Source organism: Ixodes scapularis, unplaced genomic scaffold, assembly GCF_016920785.2.
Source record: "Ixodes scapularis isolate PalLabHiFi unplaced genomic scaffold, ASM1692078v2 PGA_scaffold0__279_contigs__length_252992795, whole genome shotgun sequence".
NCBI classification, from domain to species: Eukaryota; Metazoa; Arthropoda; class Arachnida; order Ixodida; family Ixodidae; genus Ixodes; species Ixodes scapularis.
The window spans coordinates 34,954,003-34,980,209 of NW_024609835.1; the positions used below are offsets into that span (position 1 = coordinate 34,954,003).

General features: G+C 44.5%; 1 protein-coding gene across 1 annotated transcript; it reads left to right on the plus strand.

Moving 5' to 3' along the window:
• Positions 1-382: 382 nt before the first annotated feature.
• On the plus strand, positions 383-18,643 carry LOC8038768 (gamma-butyrobetaine dioxygenase). Its single transcript, XM_002412870.5, has 10 exons — positions 383-490; positions 3,419-3,493; positions 5,613-5,758; positions 8,755-8,942; positions 9,918-10,138; positions 13,117-13,281; positions 15,831-16,021; positions 16,904-17,040; positions 17,747-17,878; positions 18,375-18,643. Exons 1-10 carry the CDS (start codon positions 484-486, stop codon positions 18,451-18,453), a joined length of 1,341 nt encoding a protein of 446 aa, XP_002412915.4. The 5' UTR covers positions 383-483; the 3' UTR covers positions 18,454-18,643.
• Positions 18,644-26,207: the final 7,564 nt, after the last annotated feature.

A 26,207-nucleotide genomic window follows, 5' to 3' on the forward strand; every position in this document is an offset into this window, starting at 1 on the left:
TCAGGAGGGGAGCAGCAACGCTCAGGGCACGTTGTCAGGTGATACGTTCGCACGGCTAGAGTGGCTGGGATACAGCTCTTAGCGTCAGCTGCGGTCCATCGTAAGCAGAACATATCAGCGGTAGCACCCGGAATGCACTCCGTTTCGGAGCATCAAAATCCCGAATTCGGTATTTGAGAAAAAACTGATGTCCATTTCGAAAGGAAACCTACATTATATCGCGAAGGAGAGAACGCCACGCCGTACGTGCCTCTTGGCATGTGCCCTCAAAGCTACATACGCACGGTTTCCGGACTCCGGCAACGCGCGCTTCCGGAGCGCCCCCATCGAGGGGAAGCGACACTATAGAGCGATGACGTCGCGGCGAAGCCAAGGCCAGAGGTTTTCCACAGCTGACGGAGGGAGAGCTCACTCAAAGATAAACAGATTGGCGACGTGCGACGCTCGGCATTTCTCCTCTCCGGCGTCTGGTAGGCTTCAAGCATGCAAGGTACCGTCAACCTCCCTTTTTTTCCTTCTAAATGCCGGCAATATTTTTCGCAAAGGCTCTGGAATACTCGTTTTGTTTCCCTCTTTCGAAGGATTTAAGAGTGCGTTTGTTTCTTGGTTTACATATTTCGAGAGTTTTTGGGGGATAGTGGGCCTTACTGTCTTCCGTTCCTAAAGCAAACAAAACGTTACTCCGTAAGTAACTTTAGACTATACATACGAACTAATGCGACGTCGAAGCCGTGATCTCTTATGAAGGGGTAGTTACAAAACTGCGCTTCACAGTTTGCAAAAAAAAAAAAAGTGTTATTGGTGCGGTCTTTTCTAGTGTACAGTAAATGTTGCCGGTTGCTGTCGTAGAATTGAAACGATCGATTGTAATTCAAGATCTTAGGGTGCAAGCAAATGGTTTTAAATACCGGCAGACGATTCATGTAAAAACACCACTTGGAAGTTTTTCGTGTGATAACCAGTTTAAGGATTCATTTTGGCAACTACTTCGTGTCTGTTATTGCTCAAATATACATATATATGAAAACATAAATAATGTACTACCGTAAAAATTACACGTGTCGAAAAAAAAAATAAAAATAAAGAAGGCTTAGGAGGAGGTAATAAAGTGAGATAACTTTATACCAAGAACGAACCCTTTAGAGCCGAGCGGGTTCCTGATAATCAGTTTGTTTACAAAGATGTTGCTGAAACAATGCCAAAGTTCGAAGGTTGTTGTGAACACGACTGCTTGAATTTTCCATCTCAATTCTGTTTCGGTGTAAGTTTATCCATCTTAATTTATTGCACGTTAATGTATAAATATTTTTTCCTGAGATTTGTTTGGCGTCTTATAAAAAAAACACGTCGTTAATTGTAAAATTTCACGTTTTTATTATCCAATGTTCTAGAGTTAAAAAAATAAATAAGGGTGAAAAAAACACGACTAAAATAATTCCGGATTATTTGATTTAAAGCGCATTTATTTGATTTACATCAGGCTACTTTGATTTAAATCATTTTACCGAGAAAATATTATTCTTTACCACTAGATGTTTCTCAGTATAGCAGATTGTTTGATCAATTCGTTTGATCACCGATAACAATAAGAAAAATATACATACTGTATATGCGAAAGTTTAATGAACAACTTTTCTATTGCTGTAGCCCCACCATACTAGAACAGAAATAGCTCGATTCCTTTAGTTAGTTAAAAGCGTTATTTAATTTTTTTCGCGCTTTGATCTGTTGCAATAGGACATTAGTTTTCTTTTAGTTTTTGTTTATTTTGCTTTCTGACTTTGTTGCAGTAGGATATTACATATCTGACGAACAAAGTTGAACATAGAAATAAAGCTCAAAGCTCCGATTTTCTCTGAAGAGCAATTTGTTTCCTTTTTTCAGCCTTCTATAAACGTTTCTTTCTTGATGACTCTTTGATTTAGATACAAAGCGCATACGCATGAAAAGCTTCAAATGATAAACAAACAGTAAATAAAAATATTTCCGTACCTATTCTGCGGAGAAGGTTTGATATAAATAATGACAGTAAAACTGGTCTGATTTAAAGGATGATAGTAAAAATGGTCTGATTTAAATTATGATAAAATCAAAAATTTATTTATTGATATTAAAAATCAATATTTAAACCAGGATTTAAATTACACTGATTTTTATTTATTCTCTACTCTGAGATAAAGTATTAGCCGTTTCGAATTTCTGTTGGGACTTCCATTTTGAGTCAATGCTTTTCAAAACGCTTTGAACAATTTCATGTATCATCAATTTTGTTGACAGAGATCGCGCCCAAAATAGAACGTGGGCATTTTTAAATTGATTTCGCGGGAAGGCAAGGTTAAGTCACCCTAATTGCACAGAGATTCAATCTTGCTTTCATGCACTCGACTTACGTGTATGTACTTGGAAACTGTAGTTATAATCCAGTATTTTGCGTCTTGTCGTAATGCGTCGCGGCTGTTGCTGCGCCCAAAATATTAAGATAATGAAATAACATTTATGTTAAAATTGATAAGCTGTTTTTACACTCCAAAGTAAAAAAAAAAAGAAAAGAAATCCAAACACACACGAAAAAAAAAAAAAAAAAGAATGCCACATGGAATGTCAGCAAAATCTTGACCGTACTAGAAGCAATTTTGCCAATGGCTTGCCTTCTGGAGGCTAGCTTTTTCCGACTCCAACGGTAGGCATTTAATTTTAGTTCCTTAGTTTAACATTTTTCGACGGACGTTTTCGTTGCACATTTCAGCATGCGCGATCTTCTTGTTTCTAAGAGTCACGTCTCTGCCGCTGGGGGGCGTCACTTCTACCGGAATTGCCAATATTCACCGTCTAATGTATGTAAAAAAACTTGCATGTCACACCTGTCGACTTGTAATTGCGGACGCCCGATAAGAATATAGTGAAGAAAACAAACCAATAAACATTGTTTCCAGAAGCAAGATAATAAGATGTCAGACATGCAGAAGGGCAGACAATAAATAAACAATAGATGAGAAAATTTTTTTCATCTTTTTAAATTAAAATTTATGCCTTTTCTGCAATCATGAATGCATGCAAAAAAAAAAAAAGTTTTGGATGCTCGTGCGCGTATTTATCTTAATGTCTCAACCAAAATTGTCGAAACCCGACGTTAGGAAGTTTGAATTACTAAATGTTACATAAACCTAAACTACACAATGTCTAGCTCATCTGGTCACCAAAAGGATGGCGACATGACGCATAAATGGACATGCAGTGAGACTACTTCCACACAGGGTCGCCACATTCTGCAGCCTGCGAATTTATTGCGTAATTCTTCCACCTGCCACTGTATACCTGTACTCCCGTCCCGCTACGGATTGTATATACGCCCGCTGCGCGCTTTGGAGTTTGCGCTCTTCTTTTACTTTGGCAGGAATTAAGTGTGATGTGTCTTCAGTTTGCAGGAGACTCCTCCTCTCAGGCCTCAGGCGAGGCCATGGGGACGCACAGCAAGTCTTTCGATGCGGTGGAGGTAAGAGCAGTTAGAACTCTTGACTCCGCTCTGGGTTCAAAAGTTTCACATATATTAAAGCCAACTTACAAGGTTTATCCTATTTTTTCATTATTTTATGCAACAATTGCGGTCCACGCCCGAAGCAGAAATAATGCAACAATTATTCGAAAAGAAAAGGTTTGGTATATGTCGTTCCGCGTACAGAAAACTGTACTCTGCATAGAAACCATTTCCAGCTCTAAGAAGGTGTTTTACTAAAAATTAATCCGCATGAAGGCATAACACGATTGCACAAATACTGCAAACTTTGACTGATCCTGTACTCCGTTTCACCTTATGTTGTGCCGCAGCGAAGGCTTGATGCGCGAGCTCAGCGTTGGCAGCTGCCCTTGCTGCACGAGAGCTTGTGCCGCCGAAATGTGCCTTAGAGCAACGAGCTCGCGCTTGCAGCTTTTCCTGCAGTACATCATAAGGTGAAACAGGGTATAGAACACGCCCCATTCCCAATCGAGTGAAGGCTTCGAATCACCAGCCGACTACAATCTCAAACACGCACTCTTAATGTATGCACACTTGCTACTTAAAAGATGTTAGGACATACATGTGTCCATATGTTTTCTTCAGTCTTAAAAATGTCTGTAAGTCTACCTTCACGCACAACACTCGGAGAGCCAATCATCGCAGCTTACGGAGGGGCTCAGCGAATGACACTGCCGAAACATATGTTTAGACCAAAAAACGCAGTCAGAGTTGTGACATTAAGCAACGCAAAACGTCACGCTTGCATTACTTAATGTCACAACTCAAACTGCGTTTTTTGGTCTAAACATATGTTTCGACAGTGCCATTTGCTGAGCTGCCTCCGTAAGTTGCGGTGATTGGCTCTCCGAGTGGTGTGCGTGAAAGTAGACGCACAGACTTTTTTTAGAGTGTTATACGATATATGTTATGCACTCTAAAAAAGCCCATGTGTCGGCTTTCCCGCACAACACTCGGAGAGCCAATCGCCGCAACTTACGGAGGGAGCTCATCGAATGACACTGCCGAAACATATTTTTAGACCAAAAAAGGCAGGCTGAGTTGTGACATTAAGCAATGCAAGCGTGACGTTTTGCATTGCCAATGTCACAACTCAGACTGCGTTTTTTGGTCTAAACATATGTTTCGGCATCGTCATTCGCTGAGCTGCCTCCGTAAGTTGCGCTGATTGGCTCTCCGAGTGTTGTGCGCGAAAGCAGAGGCACGGGCTTTTTTTTGGAGTGTACAGCCCTTAAGGTGTAAGAACATTGAGTTTATGTGCGAAAGCATAGGAGTGGAGGCTGCTAATCATTCGCAGACTGCAATATCAGACAAGCCCACTCTTGATTTACCTATGGCATCAAAAATATATTTGCACATACATGTATCGATATATATTTTCGTATACGGCATACGTTGTACAGCCGTTAAGTCTGAAAACATTGGCTTTAGGTACGAAAACAAACTAAATATATCTAAATGAACCCCCCCCCCCCCCAAACTCCTAGGTGTGCTTTACCAAATAGCTTTAAACATAATTTACTTTTTTATTGACAGTATAGAGCGAACAAATCATGAAATTGCAACTCGCATTGTTTCTAGGCAAAAGGTATGCGCGCCTGGTTTCCCGCAAAACACGTGAAATTATAGCAGAGACTGCTTTCACTACACGGGAGGGCTACATGGCATGCACCATACTTGCCACAGCTCTTGATCTTGTAGTGTTTTCTTTTTCATTCGCATTCATGGTAATTACATAATTGTGATGTGTGTTTGTTTAAACAGCTGGAAGTTAGTCAGTCTCAAAGGGCGTTGCGTGTTGCCACTGTAGGTGAGAAATGTAGCTAGTGCAGCGGCACAGCTAGCCTGGTGTCTCTCTTCAACGTGTATCGTGCAGTAGTGAAACCCGATCATACACCGGAACTCTGATCACTGTGATCAAATTGAGCAGGGGTGGGGACTGAATGAACCCAGGATTTCCGGCTTCTGCAGCTGGAGCCTTCGCTACACGTGATCCATGCCGGTGTGCGTTGACGCACTCGATCGGCCGCCGATTTCCCTCACCAAATGTATACATACCAAATGCAGAATTTCAACTTGTTGACAACTTTTATTACAGTTCGGACCATCACATCCGATCTTGCCGAGATGGACGACGAAGAAAACGTTCCGAAGCCGGCGATCAAAGACGTTCAAGCCGTAAACGAGAGCACTCTCTGCGTGTCCTTTACTGACAACACCAAGAGCCACTTCAACAGCCTCTGGGTATGTTTCCGCTCAGCTCTAAAACTAACGTCATCGACTTTACTTTTTACGTTCCGCTTTATTGTTTGTTGTCCATGTATACTCTAGTGGTTATCTTAACTTTGCGTTTTGGGAGTGTGTCGTGAAGCGCTTTAGGCCCGACCCTTGCCCTCTCTTTACTGATACACTTGGCGGGTGAGAGATGGGATATCGGCACAAAGCCGGAAGTATGAGGACTACTCCATCTTTTTGGCGTGGAGAGGAGATACGATAAAGGGTGGGATGCATAAACAGGCGCGTCGTGCAACTTTTTGCTGACAAAAGTAAAAAAAAAAAAGATATAAATGGAATTTAAAAAAATGGTTACCAATTAAAGATAAAAAAAATGGGTTGTGAAATGCATGGGGGAGGCGCGTGATCTGGTTGTCACTCCTTCAAGCAAGCCGTACTTGCCTAAATCATAAAGTAGATCCGAATAAATGCAAAAATGCTCAAAAAGTAAAGTTTCTGAATTTTAACGGTTGCAACAAGCGAGTAACTAAAGTACTGAATATTACGATGACCGCATCGGCGCACTCATTAAGCAAATGAAAGAAACCCCGCACGCACACACGCACACACACGCACATACATGCACACACACATGCACACACACACACACACACACACACGACCGTACAGAGAATATGAGAGTGCGGTTAGACTTTCATTGCGTAAAGAGCTACAAGTTGGGTTTCTTCGAGTTAGCCTAGATACGTTTTCTCTCTACACAGCGCCGCTAGCGGGAATATAATAAATTCCCTAATATACGATTTAGCAGGCCGTGCAACGCCATCAATCAGGTGTCGTGCCGTTTCAGGGCATCTGCCGGCCTTCAAGTGAACCTTATGGCTCTCCGTTTGATGCTACAGAATCTAATGCGTCGTTAATCCGCGAAACGACATCTGGTAGCACTCTCGTGGATTGTGCGAACCGGTTGGCGCGACTGCAACTTTATTAAAATTTAGGCATGCGTGACCCGTGTCTTTACGTATGTTGCATAAAAGTTGCGTCAGAACTTCTGTGTGTCTATGCGCTTTGTTTCCTTTAAAAAAAAAACAAAAAAAACTTTTATTTGTTTTTGTGGTGAAGAAGGAAGAGCAGTGGAGCTGTACTACGTGCCGCCATCTATAAGCGACGGCGGCAACCAGACAACCGGCAAGCCGGTTGTCTGATTGCCTTCGGCGCTCATAGATGGCGGTAGGTGTCCAGAGGGTTGAGTCGAGATTTATTTGTCCACGGACACGAAACTGGGGAAACTGGCCCTTAGCAGCTCCTCTGTAAAAGAAAACTCCTACATATGATTTTAAAATACGCAATGTAGTTTGTAGAACGCGAAGAGTTGGCAGCAGCTCCTGTTTTAAAGCACGTTCCGACGAGGCAGCTAAAGAAAGCCCCAGCCCTACCGGCGGTTTCTGAAGTTAATAAATTAAGCATCTAATACTTCTCTGGAAAACTGAAAAAAGAAGAAAGAAAAGCCATATCAGCGGAGTTTTTTGAAGATTGCTTCATAGTTTCAGCACAGCCTGACGTTAATAATTTTCTTTCACGAAAAACCAGAAGAACCAGTCTCTTTTTGAAATGTAAGTGAAGTCATGGAGCTTAAATAAAGTTTGGTCGTTGCTCGTGTTCTAAAGCTGGCGGACGGACGTGCAAGACTCGCTTCCAGCTGCATGCTAAGAGTTATGTATTATCGAGTCACGATTACGTCGAAGAGTGCGTGCGACCGGCCACCTGCCTAAAGAAGGAAGTGAAAAGTCAAAGGAATGAAAAAAGAAAAAAAGATGCGATTTAGAATCTTCCGAGTTTGTTGCCCAATCAATTGTGCTGTTTTGCCATCTACCCACTCATTCTCATGAAGCTATATTCGATCCTGTACGTGCTGCAAAAACTTAACTGCAATTACAATACACCAGATAAAAACCTGGACTTAATATTACTGGACTGGCTTACATTAGATAGCACTTGAAGTAAGTAGCTGCTTCTCTTTTCCCTGTGATGACTATGGTGGGTTGGAAAGTGTGGCGTTGGCTCAACCCCAATCGTACCTTAAAGAGCTATTTAGATGACGCTAAAGCCGCGCTTTTACTAGATAATATAATTCTTGTAATATGACTTGATTACGTCACAAAGGAAGTAATGGAGGAATTACAAAATTAGTCATAATGGTAATCAGAGGTAATCAATAATGCATTTTATTAGGTTCCCAAGAACAACCATACGGTCTTGGTGCTGGCCACACCGAACCTTCACAAACTACAAAATACTTCTAATTAATTTCCGCGCATATCTGACCGCGTTGAGATATAAATATATTTGCGTTCACTAGACGCTGCCAACTGGCTTTTTCGCGCGAATGAATAAACTTTTTGCTAAAACAAGTGTATAATAGTAAGCGTTGCAAATTATGTTAATCGTGCATAAAACATGATCTAGTTGACTGAATTGCCCAACCAGCTACACTAACAGTGTAGCGGTATAGGTGTTCATATACTGTGCTGGAGGCCCTGTGACAAATGCAAATTAGTGGTGTATCAAAACTGAGACTGACTCGAAGAATTGTTTTTGACTGGGACAAAATATTATACGCTCTCAACCCAGGGAGAGTAAATTGTAAATTGACAAGCTGCCAGAAGATTACGAGAAAGAAAAGAGGCAAACATATTACGAATATTGCTATACCGAATAAAAAAGTTGGTCAGGACGTGAAGGTTGGCAACATTAGTTCTACAATCTTACACGCTCCAGTAACATTAACGACACGCTCATCATTACTGAGTAGTTGAGATGGAAACTAAATTTCACGTTTCGCGTTCAAAAGAACGCCGGCGCCAAATCTTTCAGACACCGGTGTTGATCTGAACAATTATTGGGCTCGGGTTTGTAGTTCCAAGAATTGGCCCTTCACGCCATGCGCAATTTAGGCTCATGGTTGCACTTTTCTCGTCACCTTCGGATCACCGTTTTGGCGCTTTCAGCTTCGCGACAGCTGCACGTGTCCAGCGTGCGTGCACCCCGTGACTCGTCAAAAGCTGGTGAGCAGCGTCAAGATCGACCCGAACATTCAGCCCCTGTCCTGGACCGTCAAAGACGGGGAGACGCTGGAAGTCCGCTGGCCCAAGAGCACTCAGGGGCCTCAACACGCCAGCACGTATTCGTGCGACTGGTGAGCATAACAACATACCTCTCGCAGATGTCGTCGGCCCAAGACCGAGCCGTAAATCCATCGTACACATTTGCGACAAAATTTGTAAGCCATTTGTTATCTCATCTATGACGAAAACAATGCAAACCCAACGTTTCTTTGCGATCTTTGACAAAACAAGAATCGTTATACTCCGCGACAACTTTTCTTGGCAATGCAGCGGAAGGTACGTTCCGCGTCCCCTCTCCCGTTTTGAGTGTACGCAGGCTTTCCTCCTCCCCCATTTCCGAGGAGAGGAGGAGAGCCTGCGTACACTCAAAATGGGAGAGGGGACGCGGGACGTACCTTCCACTGCATTGCCAAGAAAAGTTGTCGCCGAGTATAGTAACATTTGTAGGATGAAATGTAATAGAGCGCAATTTCGTTTATAACTTGTTTGCGCCATGTCCGTTTCATTTAAAATCTGTATACGTGTCTGATTCTTGGTTCTTGTGTCTTCTCCCCACTTTTGTATAATTTTCTTTTGTATTCTTCATATCGTATTTTACGTCATCGTTTCAAGAATAAATGACACTATTGTTCAATCTATAAACAAAGTCTTACGTAATGCAGTTGCTGAAGAGCCAACATGGTTTCGTATCCAACAGGTGGTAAAGGCAGCGCTTCGTAAGAATCTTATGGAATCTTTATTTTTTTTCACCTTATTTTAATTTTCATGCGGTTGAGTTCGCCAACATAATAAAAAAGTAAAATTATACAACGCTGCCTGAGGCGTACCGGAGCACCCTCCTGATTTACGACAGTGTAAGGCATAATCTCAAGCATGAAATCGAAAGGAATATTCTAACTTTTACGTCAGATATAACAAAATTAAAGTTCATGCTGTATGCGGGTAACCCCCCGCATACAGCATAAATTGCATAATTGTAACGAAGCGGCACGTTCGTGTCCCCACGTCAACTGACATTTTTTTATTTTTTATTTTTATTTTCAAAGGCTTTACGATTTCGGAAAGCTTTTCGAGTCTAAGGATGGGAACGCCAAGGAAGTTCTCGATCTGTTCTACACCAACACAAAGTCCACGACGATCCTTTGGCACCGGGACGAGATCGACGAGAATCCGCCCGAGCTGGAGTACCAGACGTTCATGGAAGATCGGTCCGGACTCAAGCAGATGGTCAAGAACATCGTCAAATATGGCATATCGGTGCTCCACGGTAAGACACTACCAAGTAAAACATATCTAAAGTTTGTTTAGACATAACCCGCCTATCGGCTAGTGGTGGTCATGCCTGACCGTTATGGGGAGGATAGAGTTCTTTCGTTTTTGATATCCCGGCTTACTCCTGAAAATGCCGTTTAAGGAAGCATGGAGCGCCATCGCTAAAAACTAAAAGCCATCGTTAAAATTTGATGGTAGCAAGTATGGATGCATACGGGCCGCCAGTATGAGTTGGCCGGGCGGCGTTTCTGCCGGGGCAGCAGAAAGGTCACGTAGGGAGTAGGTTAAACCGTTGAAAGGCTGGAATGTGGCAGTCGGTGTCATAGCTTTACATGCCGGAGGCATCCCATGTGACATTTTACCTCTTATGAGACTTGATGAAAACAGCTCAAACGACGAAGACGAAGTGAAGAAACAAAAGCGACAGGACGAAGCTGTCCTCGTCGTCTTAGCTGTTTTCATAATGTATAACGTTTACCAACTCGGCCAATTCGCTAACTTAGGACTAGCAATAAACTGGGCCAGCTCGCCATATTTCCGCTGCCGCACTTATACTCGGTCCCCATTTAATTAGTTCTAGTACGAGAATGGAGCTAAATGAGAAACATCGCTTATAATTAAGCTACACTTCAAAGCAAAATATTCCAGATTACGAGAACGAAAGTACTTATTCGTGGACGTTAATGTGCTTCGTCACGCAAAGACGACTGTGGGATGAAGTGGTCTCCACTGACAGCTCGCTAATCCGCCCAGACGACTGCGATGCAGTTCGATTCCACATCATAGAGACCTGCAGTCAACTTTCCGCAGGGGAGGGGACCGGTCAGGATGGTGACGACCGATGATGGTGTTCGCCCGATGGAAGTCCCCCTGGAAGTCAAATAAGAAAAAAAAAAAAAGTTGTTCGATCCCGCTGGACACAATACGACGTTGGTTCGTTTACAATTGCCAGTGTGGCCACGTTGATTTCAAAACAAAACGACGCCAGGTCAACAGCAATTTACAATTCAAACTTCCCAAAATGAAAACCCATACTTTAGTCCCCAGTCTCAAGAGCCAAATCTCCATGATCTCAAAAGTTGAATCCCCGAGAATCCTCTCGGCACCCCTATTCTAGACTCGTAGGGGCCTTCTTTCTCTCCAGAGACGGACCAATCACTTTAAATTTGCTCGTTGTCACGTGGTACACTCTTACCCAATGATCAGCGAGCTGTCAACGTGACCCCCCCCTCCGACACCTCAACGGTCAAACCCAAATTCTTTGTAGAGTCACTACATGCTTTCCTCACCGCCTGGCTTGCGCCACCCAGTTAAGTTATTGCGTCGATTAAAAGCGAAGTTCCTACACTAAGCGGCGAAATACACCGGACACAAGCGCACCCTCTTAACAGCCACAAGTGCGGACAGAAGTACCTCTGCCCGAGACACGGGTGTTCCGGCGCCCCAAACTGAAACCCAATTTGTTTGTTAACGACGGGGTCTGACTCGTCCTTGCCGAGCCCCGCAGCTGCTCGAAGCCCCCCGCGCTCGGGGGGCGGAAGACGACTTCCCGTCCATGCTCGATCCCTCGCGAGCGTACAGCAAACGCTCAAAGATGCTGACACAAACGTAGCTAAATTAAAAAAAAAAAAATGTCGACCTAATTATAGAAATATAAACTTTTCTAAACAAATCTTAATTATTACAAACACAATACTTCGTTACTTAACAGCTGCGCATTGTCTAATGCATTAAAAAACAAACAAAAAAGAAACCCCACTAAAATTACCGATAATCTAGGTGAGTAAGTCTCAACTTTCCCATTTGTTAAGTTCAAAATACTCGCAAAGGGTTAGCGGCTCTGAAACAGTTACTCTAATTACAAGACCCAATATTTTGGTAAGTTCTTTCTAGGTATAGACAAATGAAACCTACCTTCAACACACTAGTGTACTAATGAATAGTGGCCACTAATTATTAAAAAAAAAAAAAGCGAAGATAAAAGCGAGAAATATTTTCAAGACGAAACCAGTGACAAGGTTTTAAAGGTTCAACGAAGCAAATTTTGCAAATGCAGAAACATCAAAGCACGAGCTTTCTTACACATAGTGTGCATACAACGATGTCAAGGCTACTGGGGCGAGTATGTCGCTTCATCTAGTCGTACATCTGCGTGCAATTCAAACTGGGGACGGAGCAAATAAATTTTGAAAGCGCTCGCTTTGCTTTCTAGCTATGACCAACTGAAGGACGAATTATATGTACGCTCAAACTTCGTGTACACACATTTTTTGCATAACCGCCCGGGCACGAAGTCGTCACTGTACCGATCGACGAAGCAACTTCGTGCGCTTTAGTTGTTTACTTTACGGCTGCAGGTACCGGAATAATTGATCGTTGCATTAAAACACAACAATTTAAGATTTTCTCCGAATCAGGTGGTTGAGCTTGGACAAGCACGCACGATTTAGTGACCGGTGAGACCATATTGCCGTCCCCGATACTCGAGTTAATTGTATCTAAAACAAGAAAAAAAATACAACGAACGTTTTGAGATATTAGTTTCCTACCGTAAAAAAAAAAAAAAAAAAAAAAAAAAAAAAGGAGAGTTTTGAGTAGATATCACTCATGTTCGGATATATGTATAATTCAGTTAGTTGTTGCAAGGCAAAAAGTGCCGAAAAGGATTTTACTTAGATTCCCAGAAAGGAGCAAAGGTTACTACTCAACGCACAATTTTTCTCACATCACTAAAAAAGTGGGGCGTCCGTCAGCGTCCCTTTTTTTGTCGAGATTGACGTTCACAGACCCAAAACCCCAGCAGTGCCCGATGCGGTTCTGCACAGTGATCCCTAACAAATGATTGCCTTTTGTAAGCAAAGCGTCTCTTGCAATCCTTACCTTGTAACAGACTATAGATATAATTCCATTGTCCTAAGCGATCTTCCCAGTTCTTCCTTACGAAGCGTCGCGGAATATTTCACGCCATTTCAGGGGTCCCTCCACATGAGGAGGAGCTACAGAAGGTTGCGGGTCGCATGGGCTACATCCGCGAGACCGGCATGGGCCGCGTGTTCGACGCCACCTGTCAGCCGGACGCCCACAGGGGCTCGAGGTTCCTGCAGCACACCGAACTGCCGGACCGGGAGAGTGCCCCTGGTGAGTGCGTCCGCCAGCGCCCGAGATGCCGCTTCCTTCGGTCCGGGGGTTTCCCTATTTGTCTCCGCTACAACACAATGGAAGTCACGCACTTAAAATATGACCAAATGAACCACCCTTTGTGTGCACGACGACTTCCCTTCCTCTTTGTACGGATCCAATTTGCAGTTTTTTTTTCTTATTCATATGTTATTCAAAGATCGATATGCAGACATGACCAATCTGAGTCCCAGTCACACAACAGCTGGTTTCGATATCAGTGGGAGCATTATTGGTGTACATTCGAGTGATAGTCGTGGTGCACTGTGCACGTTAAAGTTAGTTGCACTGCACTGACCAAGAATCGAAGTACTATATGTTGTCGAATTTCAATGCAGACTAGCATCCCGCTCTAAAGGAAGGCAGCGAGTTTGACGCATTCACATGTGGATCTCAGCTATTTATGTCAAATTGTATAATCCATTTCTCCTCTCTTGGATGCGCCGCCAGTGGTTCTGTACTTGGTGGGCTCGTTGCAAAGCGTTCTACTGCTGCTAAACGCTTCGGGAAGAGAGGACTATGTCCGCAGCTCGGTGGTGAAAATGCCAGTGGCTAATATCTATAATTTATTATCAACCAATAATTAACCTCGCTGTATTCTTGAAGTTGTTCGAGAATAAAATGAGCACCACAAAGTTTACGCAAGCTTTAGAAACATCGAAACATTTTGGACAATGCTAAACTACACTGATATCTACCCTTGATTTGGCTACTACTTTGTTTTTCCTCGGGACATTTGGAGTCTTTCATTGGCATTTCGTTCAACAAAACCAGCGAGGGATGTCTCAAAAACGCGCTATATCGAGGGCGCCTTCCTTCTGACACATGACTTTCCAGGTGGTTACCAAGTCCAGCTAAACATAAAACAAAACTATGGAGGAGAGACTGCTACATGGCCTTTTATCAACTATAGTCATTGTCACAAAAAAAAAGGCATTATTCGTGCGCTGCGCGAAGTTGTTCTTACAAAATTTGGGTTTCGAAGGAAAAAAAAAACGACTATTTCGGCGTTTGAAATTTGTTGGTCTCGATAAAATTATATAAAGCTAATCTAAGATGCACCTACATATATCCCAATTGAACGGATGAAGAGCAGTAACGTTACGCAAGGAGCCGAACTTTTTTTTTCTTTTTTTTCCACGGTTCTTGAGGTGAATACGAGTTAGCAGCCTCTCGGGTTATTGCTGGGAATCTCAGCGTACACCGAGGCGCACGTCTATAAAGATGCGGACCCGCACCTGCACGTGTCCGAACGATGGAGACGTGCTTCACTTCTGTTTATGACTCTGGACAGCATCTGCTTCGAATCGCCATGAAAAGCCTTTATCTCGGTAGTTCGAGAGGAGCTAGGATCCTAGGACGGATGACGCAGTGTGCCAGTGTGTTCTTTCTTTCGCCGAAAGTGGTTACAAGTGAGCACGTGGCTTTCGATCGCACTCAAGCCAAACTGTGTGAATCAGCCTATATTGTGAAGTAGAGTATTGAAGCATGTTAGTATACCAGCATACTACAGGTTATACAATATCTCGAAATAATTTTTCTAATATACCTATTTTGAAACTGAAAGGAATGGGGAAAAAAGAAAGAAACTGGAGGAAGTATAGAGTATACGAGTAGGACTAGGGTGCCTACACGTTTTCGCTCCGCTTTAGGGTGGCGCCAACTTCTTGTTACCCTTTCCCAGATCCTCTCCCGCCGCCATTTTTTCCCACTTCTTATTTCGCTAAGCGTAAACAACGTTGAGTTTCTGTAGTCTCGACACACCGGCAACATTGTGAGGCCACTTCCGTGTCCGTTCATAACCCCCCATTCACACTGGAAGCGGATCCGCGTTCGCGAAGCGGTTGCGAACGCGGTTGTATAAAGATCCAGTACAATTGCGCGCGCACTTGATATCATCTAATGCGCGTGCAATTGTACTGAATCCTTATACAACCGCGTTCGCAACCGCTTTGCGAACGCGGATCCGCTTCCAGTGTGAATGAGCCCTAAGAGGAGTCGGAGGCTCAGCGGGATGGCGGTCGTCGTGGCTGTCGCTCTCTTTATTCGGGTGTTTCATACTTTGAAGTTGCGAGCAGGAAGTATGCGTTGCTTTTATCGAAACGTGAGTCCCCTCGACAAAATGGAACGCAATAGACCGGCATCGCATGCCGAAACCTCGCCGTCGGAACGAGAGCGGTGAGCGCTCCCTAGCCCTAACGAGGATTAGCGGCGTAGTACGAGCGCACGACCGGCGAGTGTGACAAAATGGTCGACGAAGACAGCGGAGGTTGCCATGATAACCAGGTAGGCAACACCGGTTTGTGGGCAACAGGTATCACGAACGTTGTCTCCACCCTAAACAGCGGAGCGGCGGAAACTCGTAGGCACCCTAAGTAGGACGTTTATCGCTTTTCCATCGAGTTAGCGACTTTTTACGCAGGAAATGGGGCGTGTTTGAAAGTTTGTGGGCCTATATACAAAGTCCACCTCCCCCTGTTTGATATACGGTTGCAAATTGTGCTCCGCAGGTGTGAAATTACTCCTCTGCCTTTCCTCCGACGTGCCCAAGCAGACCTTGACCGGAACTCCGGACAGAGGCAAGACGTTCTTTGTGGACGGCTTCTACATTGCTCAGTGGATGAAGTACAACCATCCGGAGTACTTCAGGCTCCTCGTCTCCACACCTGTGACGTTCTCGTACTACGACTCTCGTCGAGGGGTACGTCATTCTTGTTCCATTATTAGCGTTGCGCGACGTGGTTGATATTTGTGCTATTTACGCAGTTTTACTTTAAGCTGTGGTGATCATAAGAGCAACTCGCACTCGCAGATTAAATGCGCCATGCCAGACGTGCTCTGAACTTCTGTTAGGCAGCGTTCACACAATGAAAGAGGCGACAAATGCCGAAAAGTAGCACAGTTGAGGCTTCTTGATTGATCCTTTGTTCATGGAAGCGTTTTATTTGATGAATTATGAAAGTCTTATACATTCCCATATCTAGCAGACCCTCTTCGTGGTCGCTCAGCTTGTAAACATCTGTAACAACGAAGAAGCTGGTGCCGCTGGGAAAGGTTTTCACAGTAACAAGTCATATTTCTGCGTGGTAGTTTGCACGGCAAAAAAAGTTTGCTTTAAAATGACTTTTGGTGCCTCCGCTATAAAGGATAAAGTTGACCAATGCAGTAGGACCGCTGAACTTGACCCTTATCGTTCATAACGCTGTTTTGATTGTATGACCATATGCCGGTACAGTGCCTGTTCACATTGAAATCAGCATGAGCGAGAAGTTCAACCAATGTCGTAAACACAAAGTAAACAAGACCAAACGAAATCTTTTTCAATTCAGTTTAATGAACACCAACGTCCTCTCTTTTATTACTCTTTAAAGTCGTATCTAAAGCTTCGTATAATTATGTAATATACTATACAACGCAAGGCACAGCAAAAAGCACTATACTAGAAACGAATATGTTTTACATTCTTAGAAAACAATTGGCTCGCTACCACGGGCATATTTTCTAGATTGCTTTTTCAACAATGATGGGGTAGGCTCGCAGAGACGTGCCAATAGAGACGAAACGTGCCGTACTTATTTTGCAGGTGTGGTTACGCGACACCTTTCCCATCATCCGGACAAACGACTACGGCAAAATCAAGAAGATCCACTACAGCACGTTTTCGATGCGGCCACCTCTGCTGTCGCCAAGCGACGCTACCAAGTTCTATGAGGCATACGGGTCAGTCGCCAAGTCAGTTCGAATCTCCTTGATGTGTGCGCGCTGCAAAACATGTCGCTATAAATGGGCGGCTCAGAAAATCCTGTGATAACAGGGGAGCAGGTCTGACATCTAAACCCGAATTCTAAGAGCGCAGGTATAAGCCAGGAATTTTTTAAAGTACGGCAGCTGTGTTCATGCGCAAGTGACATTACCGTTTCGCATAGTGACGTTATTTGCCTATTATAACATGTTGCTATCTCAATATTATGGACGAGAATAGGCAATAATAATGAGATACTGGTGCAGTTTAGTTACAACAAGGCAGACTAAACGCAAAGGTAAAATAATTTTAAATAAAGCATTTCTCTTATCTTGTACTGCTCATTACTTATTATTATCGTGCTAAAGTTTGATAAAAAAAGAAATACAGATAAAATGTATAACGAAGAATGCAAAACAAAATAGAGTAATAAAATTCTGTTTGGGTAAAATATAAGAAAGTGCTTCATCTCACAGTCATCTATAGTACTTTCAAGCTCTTTTTCGCTTCAGTACTGCTCCGCATTTATTCGCATGGAGAGTAACAAAACAGAACTTGCCATTTGGAGTTATGCTACAATTCTTTTATGCCTCGTCCTCGGTGGAACAAATAAATTTCACGAAAACGTACCGATACCTCGTGAGGTTTGAAAGCCCGTACGACGATGTCATGTTACTCTTCCAGAACGTTCACCAAGCGAATGGAAGAAGAATCTTGCCAATATGCCTTCCACATGGCTCCCGGAGACCTGGTGGCCTTCAACAACCGACGAATCCTTCACGGCATGAAGGAACTGGACCCGCAACAGAAAGACATGTACGTTGCTAAAATCACTCACATGAAGCGAAATTTCTAAAATGATTTTCGAGTCCGCTTAATTTTTGTAGCACATCGAATAATCATACTTCATAACACAGTCATAATAAACCGACAGCGCGCATGAATCTCTATAAACGTACGCGGACACGTGCGGATGCAGTTTATCAAACAAGCGTTTGATAACACAAAGACTGTCTGCAGACGTCTTAGAAGAATACATCTGTATGAAGAAAACAGTCTTCGAACTTATGAAAGGCGTCTCCGCGGATATTTCTGTCATCATGTCTGCGGAGAAACTCCGTGTCTTTTGGTGTGATGTATACGAGCAGTGTGACAGCGGCATCAGACTTTTCAAGCAACGTGTTTGAAACGATTAAACATTCTCGAGATCTGCCTCCATAATAAAAGATAATAATAATAAGCGCAGCTGATATGTTACAACGCATGTTTTAAAGTCTTTTCGTGCCTTCACCATGACCGTCATTATTTCCAGAATTCTGAGGGGCTGTTACATGGACATGGATGAGATCGCCTCTCTCTACGAGAAGATGCGAAGAGACGACGACGCTTGAAGTCTGCTCAGACATGTCACGTTGAGGAGAAGGACCTGCCGATTTGTGTATATAGACGTGTCTGCGTGAAAATCGCTGGGACCGCGCTGAATTGTTTGTAATGTTTCTACGTGTACATTCAAAATAAACTCTCACGAGAAATAACCAGGGAGCAACGAGTATATTGTGCCAAATAAAGCGTTGATGCAAACTTCGCATGTCCAAGTTCCAGAAGGCTCTTGAGATCAAACTATCCTGTGCCACGATAAACTTTTTTTTTATTTACTATTTTTCTGTTCTCAACTCGAGCTCCTCACTTTGACCGGTGCGACGATGACACTTTGTATCACATTATTGTTTTTTTCTTATTTTAGGGCGCAGTACTTAGGAGCTTGTTTCCGTGTTTCGCGGCGTCGGCGTCGCCTGCGCTAAATTTAGCGGGAAAATTAACGTCACGCGACCTCAGCACCAATTCAATTTGCCGCTTTATTTAGCGGGGAAATTGACGTCACGTGACCTCAACAGCAATTAAATTCCCCCTAAATTTAGCGGGGAATCGAATTGCTGTTGAGGTCCCCCGTGTCGTCAATTTCCCCAATAAATCTAGCCACACGTCCAAAATCATCATAGCTTAAATGTCTCGGCAATATTTGGTCCATTTAATAGCGACAGGTTACAAAACAACGTTACGTTAATGAACAATCTTTACGCCAATCGAATGATTCTGATCGATCATCGTAAGCCAAGATAAAGAAGATCCAACTTTCGTCCCACGGAAGTATGCGAGGAGACCCTGACACTGCTTTGTTAGATAGTGATTATCGTGTTGTCTCATAGAGCAACATGCTAAGACGTACAGGTACATGATCACGTAAATTGGGAGATTCGAATCCTGGCGCGTATGAAGAACAGTCTTCGGAGTGCAGTTCTCGGGCGACCCAAAGTAAAGTGCCTTTATCCTGCCACACGGGTCGGTGTCCACTCCGCTACAAATTGGCGCGTATGAAGCTGTACCGCAGCGAAGGCTAGAAGCGCGAGCTCACAGCGTTGGCAGCTGCCCTTAATGCACGAATGCTTGTGCTGCCAAGATGTGCCCCAGAGCAAGGAGCTCGCGCTTGCAGTCTTCTTTGCGGTACATCATAAGGTGACACCAGCTCGGAGCACGTGGAGCGAAAGCTCACACTGCAGAACCAAGGGCCGTGATCGGCCTTCACAATTGGCAAAATGCTGACAATGACGTCAGCAAACAATTTATCTTAAATGGAAATAAGAGGAATGGAATAACTTTAATTTTGGCCGCGTTAACAGCGTTGGTATTAGAGCGCAAGGATTTCAAACTTACACCGTGCTCATTACAAACACCATAGAACCTGTTGCTCGCAAGATAACGACGTCACGAGAGGAAAGCATAGGAGGGCGCCACCAAAATACCTTATCGCTAATAGTCGGTGAGAGGTCAAGAAGGAAGTGGAAGCTCCTCTTACCTCTTTCCACTTTAGAAGATCAAACTCTGGAGAGAAGGCGACCTCCTCTCCACCGTTCGCTCCGCTGAAGCGGAAAGGGGTGGGAGAAACTTCCATTTCCTTCTTGACCTGCCACCGACTATAGATGAGCATCGTACCGGCGTGCGGTCGTGTATCACTACTGCGTGGTGCACGTTAAAGACCCCATGCTAGCGGTTGTACTGCACTGGCTACATTGCTTTTCTACAGTGGGTAACAATGTCGTCATGTTTTGGTAGACTAAACTCCCGCTGTATAAACAACTAGCAACAATTTTTTTTTCAGACTGAACTAGAAAGATATGTCCACGCCACTTTTTTTTTAGTGATACTTCTTTCTGTGTTCTCTTTGGCGAATTTTTAATTCTTTTTAAATTAAAATGTACGTCACGTTTTTGGTTTCTGTGTTGTTAGGTTTTACAGGTGAAAAACAGCTATCGAGGCCACGCACTCGGCCGATTGAAGTGAGTTCGTCAAACTCACTTGAAGCCAAGTGTGTTCTCCAGGAAAAAGCCGTGCACTACAGTAATGACACTAAAGGCGAAGTTCACTTTGTAGAAGACTATAGTTGAGTGCATTCAACTCCGTTCACCTTACGCTGAGACTAGAAGCTTCGCGCTCAAAAAAAAATTGGGTTGTGTGTGTGTTTATACAGCCTAGAACTTGGTCTGCTTCACAGGGGCGACGAGTCTCCCAGCTGTAGATGAGAAATTTAGCCAGTGCGGTACAGCCGCTAGCCTGGGGTCTTTAACGTGCATCACGCAGTAGTGATACACGACCGCACGCCGGTACGATGCTCATCCAGATCGAAACGGGCAGGGGTGGGGCTCGAACCCAGGATCCCTGGGTTCTGCAGCGCGAGCTTTCGCTCCACGTGCTCCGAGCTGGTGTGCGCTAGACCACTCGGCCACCGATCCCCCCAAGCTTCGCGTTCAGCGTCGCTTCCGCAGTGCTTTGGTTGCGCGTGCCCGCACGTTCATACTTGTTTTACTAAGGGCAGAAAGCTGGCGCTGGAGATGGAGCTTCTATAGTCTCAGCTTAAGGATGACCGGAGTATAAATAAGCCTTTATGACTGGAGTATAATCACCCAAGGAAAACTTTCTGCGGCATTTCAAAAGTGAAGAGTGTGTATGACGGCGCTCAAAGTGCGCGGGCGCACGGGCACCCAACGGTTTGAGTTCATTGCCACAGAAACCTGGGTGGAGCGAAACCCGACCAAAAAGGAAGAAGCCGCCGCACGCGACATGGGCGGGCGGGTTTCGTCGTCTTCGTCGAGCGCGCTGTTCTGACCGCGGCTTGACTCCCGCTTTGCTTCCCGAACCATGGGCATGGGCCTCCAGCCGCTGCTCGCCTTCCTCGTCCTGGCCGAAGGGTGCAGCAGGGCTCTGTGTCTCGTGCTGCCCCTCAACGGAGACTGGAGGGTGTACAATCGAAATAAATGTACGTACCCACCTTAGCATTCCCGCAGGCAGAGCCGGCTCGCCGCAATATTGTCCTGCACCTGCAGTGGGCGCGACTAAGGGCCGGTTGCACCAACGTCGCTTAGCTTAACCCAAAGCGGCGCTTTCCTAAGCCGGCTTAGCGCCCTAAACCGAGCTTAGGTAAGCACGGGTTTAAATTCCGGTTGCACCAAGGTTAAGCCGGCTTTACAGACGCGCCCCTAGCTAAACGCTGGATTTGCGTAGGGAATCTAGGGACAAACAGAGCAAACTAGGGAACGCTCAGAGCGACGAATACGATTGGCGGAGAGGAATCACGTGATGTAAACAAAACAAAAAAAGATAAACTGCCGTAGTAGTCGTCGTCGGCGCCTTTTGGCTGTATTTCTTCGGTGAGTAACAAATTAAAGGTCTCCAAATTCAATCATTTTTTCGTTTAACTTGCAATAACAGAAGTCAAAGCTTCAAATAAACACGAATGCTCTTTACATCTGTGATTGTGTGTTTAATATCGGTTGATAACAGGATATTTTGACAGTGGTAGTAGTTTTCGTGCTCACATTTTGAGGCGAAGGAGCCATCGGGGGCCCCAAAACTCACCGAACGCGAGAAGGACACTCTACTCACTACATCGCTGAAGACAAAACATCATGGATATAAGTAGGCAGGTAAGATGACTACTAAAACCAAGTCAAGCCTGAGACCGATGAAATTCAAATCAGTGACGAACTCGCCACGGCAGCTGCGAAAATGCCCGGAAATCGTCGAATAGAAGTCGTCGAGAGGTCAGGTCACGAGACCTTGCATCGACGGTACTCGTTGCTATCAACAAGGTGACAGAACTGCACTGTACCGTCGTTGAACATCCGCTGCAGCCTCAAACGGACTTCAGTCTCACACTGTCGAGTTCAGAAAAAAAAAAAAAAAACTCCCACTAGTACATCACATCGCGCCGATAAGAATTCGGTCGTCTCTTCGCATCACCTGCCCCAGCCTGCCCCGATACAGCAATGACCGAATCTAACATAGTAGTCGTTACGATTTGTCGTCGCCACGAATGAAAGATATAAAGCAAAATATTCCTAAAAAATCGCGATCACCAAAAAAGTTACGGAGGACACAACAAGGCGCAACTTTCAACTGAATTTTATTGAAAACGTGTTCCGGTATATAGTCTCAACCATCGTCACAATGACAACAAACGACAAAAGTAAAGGGAAAACACCATCACAGAGCACAACTCGGAAACAACAGTATCTCGTTCTCGGGAAACGAATGAAAGATATAAAGCAAAGTATATAAAAAAAAAAAATGCGATCACCAAAAAAGTTACAGTTATGGAACGATACAGTTTTCTGAAGCCAAGATTCTACTCGCGAGATAAGGAAAATTCACTGAAGATTGTCTCAAAACTCAGAAAACGAAAGAAATTGAATGTTCGCTGTTTTATTACTTAAAAGCGCCGCAATCTAATGCAAACGGCAGAGGTGTCGACAATCAGCTGATCGCCGAGATCATGTACTGCCACTATTCAACGCGCTGATCAGATTGAAGGATACGCGCTGCAAGTGTAAATAAACAAGGTGGTAAATAACAATACGTTAAAGCTATGCGAAAATTAGTAAGTACATACGAATAAGCTCGTTGACAGAAGAACCAACGGGAATACAGACGTGAGCCCCACAGCTCCGTACGTTTCTCGGTTAGGGCTAACACGCCCTGAAAGTGGAGAGCCAACTTGAAAACAGGGGTCGATCAACACTTCACGCGACAATATTTTGCATCCTTGTCACAATCGAAAGTCATTTTGTCGAGACTTTCACGCTGATGTACCCTAAAACACTTTGCACAACCAATTTCGTTTACCGCGTCGACCGTGACGAACCAGCCGCCATGTTTTTAATCCAGGATTAAGAAACAACCAGAAGCAAAGCGCCCAATGTTGAGCGCTTAAGTTAAGCGTAGTTTAGTGCTAGGTTTAGCGATAAGCGAGTTTGGTGCAACCGAACGAAACCGAAACTAAGCTTAAGTTCCCGGCTAAGCTCCGCTTTGCGCTAAGCGAAGTTGGTGCAACCGGCCCTAAGCGGTGTTCGACACCCGCTCCTGCTCATTTCAGTATTGCTGTTTAGACATTCAGCGTCTGATTTGGGTCCTTTGGGATTAAGCTGGAAAGCGCACAAGTTGAAGCTCTACGAACCGACGAATGAAAACCTCAGCTAGCCCATGGGCCTTAGTTACATCAGCGCACTTAACTGCCATTAAGCCAACGACAGTTGACTCACTCGCGATCCGCCGGAGTTACACGGCGGCACCAACTGTCATTAAGCCACTAACGATTATTAAGTTCAACCGAGCTGGACTTTGGCTGGCCTACTTCGGTTCGCCCCAATAGAGCTCAAGATGGTGGCATCCGCCGAATCGCAGCTCATGGCCAGCGTCAGTGAAGCACTTACTATCGCGGAAGTTTGAGTAAGGTACCTAGAAAACTGTTGTAGCAGCTCATATCGTCGGAAGAGCTATGATTTGGGGTCAGAGCTGCCGCTAGAATGATCAGGGCACGTCGCGGAAGTCAAAGCACGGCGAGGGCGGCCATTGTGATATCGGTGCCGATAACACTTTCGTTGCGTCTCTGTTGCTTGTTGTGGAAAACTTTGTTTAATTACAGATGGAACAGAAGGTGGTTCGGGGGGAGGGGGGGGGGGGGGTATGGAGGTAAAGTTGTAGAAACGATAGGTGAGTGCCCGTAGTTCAGGGCTCCAATTGCAGCGGTGACTGCGACACCTCTTCGAGCAAGCATCTGTTGCTTGTCGGCGTCTTCGCTTCGCAGTCGTACTTCCCGCTTCTCTGTCGAATGTTCTTCAGTTGGTGTAAGGCCGGGTATTTTCCTGCATACTCATACTAGGTGATGGACGTCGGCCCATGGTGCGTCGCAGAAGGGACATCTCGGCGTGTGAGAGCGTTCTGGATGAAAACGTTCTCTTGCTTGAATTCGTGTTAAACGTTCTTTTTATAGTTTAAGCATAGAAACCTGGGCGAGTTGGTGATGCATTGGAACGAGAATACAGCGAAACAAACGATGGACAAGTAGAAGAGGATACACACAGACAAGGCGCTGACTTACAACTGAAATTTAATAGAAAAAAACACGAAGGCCGCGAGGAAACCCGAACAATCCACCACACCCACGTCATCACACACCACGTTCCCATTGGCCGAGATATTCTATCTTTTTTTGATAAAGGGCCAGAGAGGGGGCGCTGACATACGTGCCCTTCCTACATCGTGGTATATAAAATGCCTCCGTTATCTCCTTCGTCCTTGTGTTGTTGTGTTTCATCATTATTGTTTTTTTGTTCAAACTTAGGGGCGCACCAACACCTACCGCAATGAGATCGGCAGGGGACGATCTCACAGATAATGGATGCTCTCTTAGTCTATCGTTGACGCATCTACCTGACTTTCCAATATACTGCTTACCACACGATAGCGGTATTCTATACGCCATTCGCACTTCACACTCTACGAACTGCTTTTTATGTTTGTTTTCGCATCGCGTTGCGTGTGCTGCTCCCCTATCAATTCTGCCACACAGCTTCTCCAGTTTCTTGGGAGCGGAGAAAAGGACCGGAACTTGGTGACTCTCCGCCACGTTCTTAATCCTGTGGCTGACATTGTGTATGTAGGGCACCACTACCGGTCTCACTTTCGGCTTGCATTTCTCTGGTACAACAGCAGTCCCCCGAAGCATTTGCACCAGTAATTCACCCACTCCTGTAAGGAGTGGATGAGTTACTTTCACTCTCACCCAACCAGGCAGATATCTGTCGAATATGTTTACTTTCAACTTCTGTAAGGAGTGCTGATGAATAGCCTCCCTTCTTCAGCCTGTTCATCTGGAATGTAAAACCCTCCACCATCCTGTGTGGACAACACTTCGTTAAGAATCCGCGGAGACAGGTAAAAACTATACCTCTTTTAACCACCTTGGAATGGTTGGAACTTTAAGGGAGCGGACACTTCTTTGATATGGGAGTATTACACGAGCTTGCATGTGACAGCTGAAGCAACATTGTAAGGTCCAGAAATTGAAATTTACCATTTACAGGATCCTCCTGTGCAAAGTCTAACCCCGCGGAGCAGGCCCTACATACTCACAACATTTTTTATACTAATTCAACTTTTTGGGACTCTTTCCGTAGGTGAAACAGCACCAAATAATTATCCACATATCTGAAAACGCGGACAACATCGGCTTCTAATGTTTGTTCAATCAATCTGTCACACTTTGAAAGATTGATATCACTTAAGACTGGCGCCACGCGTGAGCCAATACAGATACCTTCTTTCTGCAAATTATTATTTATTTGTTTATTTGGTTTTGTTTCACCCACGAAAAGCGCCCCAAAAGGTTGAATTTGTATAAAAAATGTTGGGAGTATCTAGGGTCTTCTCCGCGAGGTTAGACTTTACAAATAAGGATCCCGTAAATGGTAACTTGCAATTTCCGGACATTACATGGCTACTTCAGCAATCACATGTATGCTGGTGTTATGCTCCCAGATCAAAGAAGTGACTGCTCCCTTACAGTTCCAACCATTCCAAGGTGGTTGAAAGGGGTATAGTTTTTACCTGTCACCGCGGATCCTTGGCGAAGGCTTGTCCACATAGGATGTTGGAGGGTTTTACATCCCAGATGAACAGGCTGAAGAAGGGATGCCATACATCAGCACTCCTTACAGGAGCGGGTGACTCACTGCTACAAAGGCTTCGGGGGACTGCTGTCCCCCGAAGCCTTTGCAGCCGAGAGTGAGACCGGTAGTGGTGCCCTACATAC

Coding starts and splice junctions, on each gene's coding strand:
- LOC8038768 (XM_002412870.5), top strand. Junction 5,759..8,754: donor GCCACTTCAACAGCCTCTGG/GTATGTTTCCGC, acceptor TGGCGCTTTCAG/CTTCGCGACAGCTGCACGTG. Junction 10,139..13,116: donor TGGCATATCGGTGCTCCACG/GTAAGACACTAC, acceptor ACGCCATTTCAG/GGGTCCCTCCACATGAGGAG.